The sequence below is a fragment of the Dendronephthya gigantea genome, unplaced genomic scaffold, assembly GCF_004324835.1.
Source record: "Dendronephthya gigantea isolate DGI-Jeju-01 unplaced genomic scaffold, DenGig_1.0 000136F, whole genome shotgun sequence".
In the NCBI taxonomy this organism is placed as follows: domain Eukaryota; kingdom Metazoa; phylum Cnidaria; class Anthozoa; order Malacalcyonacea; family Nephtheidae; genus Dendronephthya; species Dendronephthya gigantea.
In genome coordinates this window covers 173,177-180,000 of record NW_021163146.1, presented here as the reverse complement: position 1 = coordinate 180,000, position 6,824 = coordinate 173,177, and the positions used below count along the sequence as shown (strand labels likewise).

At 36.9% G+C, this 6,824-nt stretch overlaps 2 protein-coding genes and 1 non-coding gene across 3 annotated transcripts; 2 read left to right on the top strand and 1 right to left on the bottom strand.

The window, feature by feature from the left end:
• Positions 1-871: 871 nt before the first annotated feature.
• Positions 872-1,869, top strand: LOC114536447 (trace amine-associated receptor 4-like). Its single transcript, XM_028557808.1, has 2 exons — positions 872-1,504; positions 1,828-1,869. Exons 1-2 carry the CDS (start codon positions 872-874, stop codon positions 1,867-1,869), a joined length of 675 nt encoding a protein of 224 aa, XP_028413609.1.
• Positions 1,870-3,578: 1,709 nt separating this feature from the next.
• Trnav-cac lies at positions 3,579-3,651 on the bottom strand. The gene has a single exon. It is a non-coding gene; the product is annotated as a tRNA-Val (tRNA).
• A 969-nt stretch (positions 3,652-4,620) lies between these two features.
• Positions 4,621-6,164, top strand: LOC114536446 (putative ankyrin repeat protein RF_0381). Its single transcript, XM_028557807.1, has 3 exons — positions 4,621-4,687; positions 4,985-5,996; positions 6,146-6,164. Exons 1-3 carry the CDS (start codon positions 4,621-4,623, stop codon positions 6,162-6,164), a joined length of 1,098 nt encoding a protein of 365 aa, XP_028413608.1.
• The last annotated feature ends 660 nt before the right edge of the window (positions 6,165-6,824 follow it).

The window sequence follows — 6,824 nt, the reverse complement described above, 5'->3', positions numbered from 1 at the left end:
AGGAGTTCAACCAAATATTTTGAGATAGATCTTTCAACCAAATATTTTGAGATAGATCTCAATAAGTTCAACCAAATATTTTGAGACAGATGTTTCATTAGTATTCTTCCTGCTTTTGCAAACCAAAGTTTTAGCCATTTATCACGTGCCATACAAAACATAAAAATATCCAAAAAACGAGTTGACATAAACCGCCAAACATCATCCCTGGTTAGGAACTTCGATATGGCTAGGTCTACAAGAAACAACCCGGGCAAATTTTACATTCATGATGATTCAATCAAATCTCAGGAATCTAAGAATATCCATGCAATATTTTTACGATCTCCACATCCCTTGCATATCCGTGATTTCTGGCATTGAAATTTTAAAAATTTTCAACGATTTTAACCGACCCTTGATCAGACTATTGTCTTTTTTCACCATGTTTAGGGTTTTGTGCAGTTGGGATTAAAAATGTTTATATTCACAAGTAAAGTTTCTTTTTAACTAAACTCACTATTCAATGTCTTTAGGTCCGTGTTTTCAAATGAATCTGTCAAACAATACAACCGCCATGCATAATTATACAGATGAATTCGAAATAGAAATGGCCTATTGGATGAGCAGTGATTGGGAAAAATTTATGTTCCGAATTAAGTTATCAGCAAAGGTTCTGATAATTTTTTTCGGTATAATCACCATTCTTGGAAATACAGTAGTGTTAGTTGCTACCTGGAAAGAAAAATGTCTTCATCAACCTAGTAAATATTTCATTGCTTATTTGGCTGCAGCTGATCTTTTGGTTGGTATATTTGTGGCACCAGTTACTGTCTATCAACTTTATCTTGACAGATATACATCCACAATATCCATTCATCTTTGTCGTTCCATGGTGTGGATGGACACTTTCGCGTTCACGATATCCATATCAACCCTGACGTTCATCAGTTTCGACCGATATCTGAAAATAGCTAAACCATTTCGGTATAGATCGCAAATGACAACAGCAACATCGCTGAAAGTTATTTTCATTATTGCTTTCATTGCGATTGCTCTTTCTACCTTCTCTGCCACGTCTTATTCAGGAAGCTCCGGGTTTATTGTAACTGATTCCATGATGTGTCCGGCTGATCGCAACAAAGAAAACATTTTTTACGTTTGTTTGTCAGTTGGTGCCTTTTTCGTCCCTTCCACGGTGATACTGGTAATGTACGTTTCAATTTTCCTTGTTGCTCGTAAGCGACGAGAAATGTTACGAAATGGAGTGCTGGGCCAAACATTCCACAACCAGAATATGCGAATAAGTACCATTCGCCAGGATCTAAAAGTTATTCAAATGTTGTTCATTGTCGTGGGAATGTTCATATTTTGCTGGGGTCCCTTCTTCATTTGGGCGATGTTGGAAAGTTTTTACCCAATTTTTGCCGATAACGACAATAACTCGTTGAACTACTGGTATCGGATGGAAATACTCATTGCTACAATCCACACTCTTCCATTCTTCAACAGTGTTATTAATCCAGTAATTTACGCCTGGATGGACCAAACATACAGAAAATCATTTAAGCATATTTTCCAAAGAAAACGTACCCCAACGCCCAAGACAGTTACTACCGAGCACAGTACACATATTTCTTCTGTGTAAGTACATAAGTTTTACAAAGGTCCAATAAAAAATAATTAATATAAAATATAAAATAATGTACTCATGGCCGCATTTGGCCTTTTTGGATAAAGTTAAGGTAGCTACCTATACCTTTTCCTCGAATTGTTGAATGCTTCTACAGGGATATTAAATTCCATGGTATTGGACTATCGTAACTTTATGAAATTTGTGATATTTAGGGAAAAATAACATTAGATACTGAATGTATTTTACGACCGTAGTATTAATTACCTATATTTAAAAAATCTTTAAAATAATTACAATGGTACATGTACATATTTCAATTCAGGAAAATTCTTTAGAAATTCATAACCAATCGCACTGTTTCTCTTAAGTCTATATGACTTGATAGCAATAATATATCTGTAATACATCTATTTGTTACTTTTTTGATAAGCGTTCTAGCTAAAAAGTGAACCTTTTTAGGTACAACTTTATCATTCAGACAATATATCTATCATTTCTCCCGTTAACATTCATACTTACGACATTACCCTTATCGGACGCATCACTTACAGGCGTTTTGTGAAAATATAGAAACAACAATAAGGTCAGGCAACGAAGCATCTATAAACACTACACGCAGTATACGTATCAAAATTAATACTTGAAAATGTACACACATATACCGGTGCAAAAAATTCGTATCTGTGACTGATTAAATAGAGAATAACACATACCAGTATCACCACCTTCTCCCCGATGAAAAATTGAAAAAGGGGAAATATTCATTTACCATATCCTTTCCTGCATGTGTTCCCATTTTTCGAAAAAGAAATTTGAGTAGTTTTATACGAATTTGATACACGGCTCCGCTTATTAATAAAATATTTTTTGCTCCCAGCCGCTGATGTCTTATCATGCAGATAATTATAACACTTATGTTTCACTCTGGCAATTGCTATGTAATTTTGTAAAATCAATCATTCATATTCAGATGCTTTTTAATGTCAGAAATTAATGAATGTATTTTTTTTATCTGAAGCTATAACTGATTATTCCAGATAAACTTGAGCTGTCCACCCTTGTAATAATAACGCATGCAATAGTATCGATTATTTTTGCGCTACATTTCTTACAAGCATTTGCGTTTATATAAACATCGATACAATCACAGGCAATTGTGATAATGATATACTATTCATATTATTCCATAACTCCTTGGGCATATCATCCTTGCTGGCTTACCACAATTAGAATAATCACAACTCAAGGGTTTAAACTTTTAAACTTTTCAACGCAAAACACTCGTGTCTTTAAAAGAAGGAAAGAAAGCGAAATGTTTCCGCAATGATTGAACTGTGGACCTTGCGCGCGTGATGCGCATGTGATAACCACTACACTAGGGAAACTTTCGCGTAGCTGATAAAGAATGTTTCCTTTACAAATTAGAATTGGCAAAAAATGAAAACCTCGCAATTTTAATTCAATAACTTGTGAACGTGATTACGGCTACACTACATGAATTGCGTAGCATCTTTGAAGTGTTCAAAGGAAGGAGCTGGTGTAATCCGGCTGATTTATTAATTGTTTATATAAAATTTTAGTAAGATAACTTAAAAACTCTTTACGTTTCAAAAATTGAAATCAAAAATTATTTTCTACGAGCCATAACGGTTACCGGTCTAAATAAATTGTTATATCGAAAGAAAGACAGCGGACATATATTTTCCTGCACAGGGTCGAACTGTGTACCTTGCACCCCTAGAGAGCACTTGATAACCGCTAGACTAGAGAAATTATATCGCACCTTAAAAGTGTTCACTGGTGGAATCGGTTTATTTTGCAGAAAATATTTTCATTAGCCAATTTCGAGTCTGAAATCTGCTGTTCGGTAACTTGTGTTCCACGAGCAATTATCGTGCAAAATACATTCAAAAGAACCAAGGTAGCAAAATTTTGTGTTTAAAAGAGGCGAAAGAAAGTGAAATGTTTCCGCCCAGGATTGAACTGGGGACCTTGCGCGTGTGAAGCGCATGTGATAACCACTACACTACGAAAACTTTTGCGTGGTTGAAAAACAGTGTTTCGTCTCTAAATTCAAGCATAGGTAGCCCAACACTCGTGGTCCGCGCCCGTACACACTACTCAGTGATTAGCATAATTATATTAATTTATTAATATATGCTAACCACTGAGTAGCGTGTACGCGCGCGGACCACGAGTGTTGCCGCTGGGCTACGTATGATTCGAGTTGGCAAAATATCGAATCATGGAAATTTTAGTAAGATAACTTAAAAACTCTTTACGTTTCGGAAATTAAAATCAAAAATTGTTTTCTACGAGCCATGACGGTTACAGGTCTAAATAAATTGTTATATGGAAGGAAAGAGAGCGGACATATATTTTCCTGCACAGGGTCGAACTGTGTACCTTGCATCCCTAGAGAGCACTTGATAACCGCTAGACTAGAGAAATTGTATCCCACCTTAAAAGTGGTTAAAGCAAATCACTGGTAGAATCCGGTATATTTGTTATCGGTTTATTTTGCAGAAATATTTTCATTAGCCATCTTCGAGTCTGAAATCTGCTGTGCGGTAACTTGTGTTCCACGAGCAATTATCGTGCAAAATACATTCAAAAGAACCAAGGTAGCAAAATTTTGTGTTTAAAAGAGGGAAAGAAAGCTAAATGTTTTCGCATGGGATTGGAGTGGGAACCTTCCGTGTTGGGCCGCACGTGATAACCACTACACTACGGAAACTCGCAAAGAGCAATCCATTGAAAAGGGGGCGGATGTAAATGGCAAGAAACCTAACGGGTGGACTGTGCTGCACTCTGCTGTTACTGAAGGTAGGCTAGAAATAGTTTAATATCTTGTAGAAAATGGCGCCGATAAAGGTATGTTGAAAATAGTAAAATATCTTGCTGGGAATGGCGCTGATGTAAATGGCAAGGATACTGATAGGTGGACTGCGCTGCACTTTGCTGTTACTGAAAGCAGGTTTTGAATGGTAAAATATCTTGTTGATATGGGCGCTGATTTTAATGGCAAGGATTCTGACGGCTGGTGTGTACTGCACTATGCTGTTACTGAAGGTAGGCTAGATATAGTAAAATATCTTGTTGAAAAGGGTGTTGGTGTAAATGACAAGAAGACTAATGGATGGACTGTGCTGCATTCTACCGTTACTAAAGGTAGCCTTGCAATACGAAAATACCTTGTGGAAAAGGGCACTGATATAAATGGGAAGGATTCGGATGGGCGAACTGTGCTCCATTCTGCTGTTACTAAAGGTGCGATAGGAAAGGTAAAATAGCTTGTTGAAAATGGTGCTGATGTAAATGGCAAGGACACAGACGAGTTGACTGTGCTGCACTCTGCTGTTATTAAAGGTGCACCAAAAATAGTAAAATATCTTGTTGAAAATGGCGCTAATGTAAATGGAAGAAAGACAACAGGGTGGACTGTGCTGCACTCTGCTGTTGCTAAAGGTTCTATGGAAATAAAGAAATACCTTGTTATAAAGGGCGCTGATGTAAATGGCAAAAAGACTAGTGGTTGGACTGTGCTGCACTCTTCCGTTGGTAAAGATACGCTGGAAATAATAAAATATCTTGTGGAAAAGGGTGCTGATGTAAACGGCGAGGATACTGACGGGTTAACCGTGCTGCATTATGCTGTTACCAAAGGTACACTGGAAATAGTACAATATCTTGTAGAACTGAAGGGTGCAGAGGTTAATGGCAAGGATACTGACAGGTTGACTATGCTGCACTCTGCTGTTACTAAAGATGTGCTGGAAACAGTAAAATATCTTGTCAAAAATTGCGCTGATGTAAATGGCATGGATTCCGACGGGATAACTGTGCTGCACTCTGCTGTTGCTGAGGGTACACTGGAAATAGTGGAATATCTTGTGGAAAATGGCGTCGATATAAATGGCAAGATGACTAACGGAAGGACTGTGCTGCACTTTGCTATTGCAAAAGGTATGTTGGAAATAGTAAAATATCTTGGTGAAAATTGCGCTGATGTAAATGGCAAGGATTCACACGGGAGGACTGTCCTGCAATCTGCTATTACTGAGGGTACACTGGAAATAGTAAAATATCTTGTTGAAAAGGAAGCTGATGTCAATGGCAAGGGTACTCACGGTTGGACTGTGCTGCACTCTGCTGTTTCGGAAGGTGCACTAGAAATAGTAAAATGTCCTGTTGAAAAAGGCGCCGATGTAAATAGCAAGAATGCTAACGGATGGACTGTGCTGCATTCTGCTGTTGCTGAAAGTGTGCTCGAAATAGTGAAATATCTTGTTGAAAAAAGTGCTGATGTAAATGGTGAAGATAGTAAGGGGACAACAGTTTTACACGCTGCTGTCAATACTGGTGGACTAGAAATGATCAAGTATTTTGTCGAACAGGTTGCTGATATAGCTCTTACAAATAAAGTCGGCAGTCATACTTTTGGCGCTATTATTCTAAAGATAGCAATCGTGAAAAATTCGGTCGATTTGGTAAATATCCTGTTAAAAAATAATATCATTTTTTGGAAAGGTGGGACATTTCTTATTGATGGAAGAAATATGAATCTTCTTGAATTGTGTATTCACCTTGGTCATGATGAAATTGCGACTGTTCTCAAAAAGTCCGTAAAACATCGTGAGAAAATTCATGCACTGAGACGAACGACTTGCAACCAGTTAGAAAAGGTAATAGTTGAAAGATTTTTTAAAGATGTATAAGGTTCCTTCAATGAAATTGGGCAATTACCAAGACTGGGTCATGATCTTTTGTTCTCATTTGGTTTTGAAATTTCATTTAAGATCTCGTTGTAAAAGTTTGGTGCCGGATTGTGAATATATATTGGGAAGAGAGGGCAGAGGGCTACCCATTCCCGATTTGAATCTCAAATTCCAAGCCTATTGTAGATCTTGAATTTCAAATGAAGCCCTCGCCAAAGATTACGAATTTCAAAATAAAAACCGAATAAAGCGATAACCGTACGAAAGATACTGTAAGAAATAACTTCTATCAGAAAAACCAAGTAATTAAAGAGACAAAAAGTAACTTCGAAATAACAAACAAGTAAAGATATAACTGTCGGAAAGATACTGTCAAAAATAACGTGTAAATAAGAACCAAGAAAAGAAATCATTGTCGGAAAGTTACCGTAAAAAAAACAAGTAAAGAGATAACTGTAGGAAAGAAACTTTTAAAAAATAGTTTGTAATAA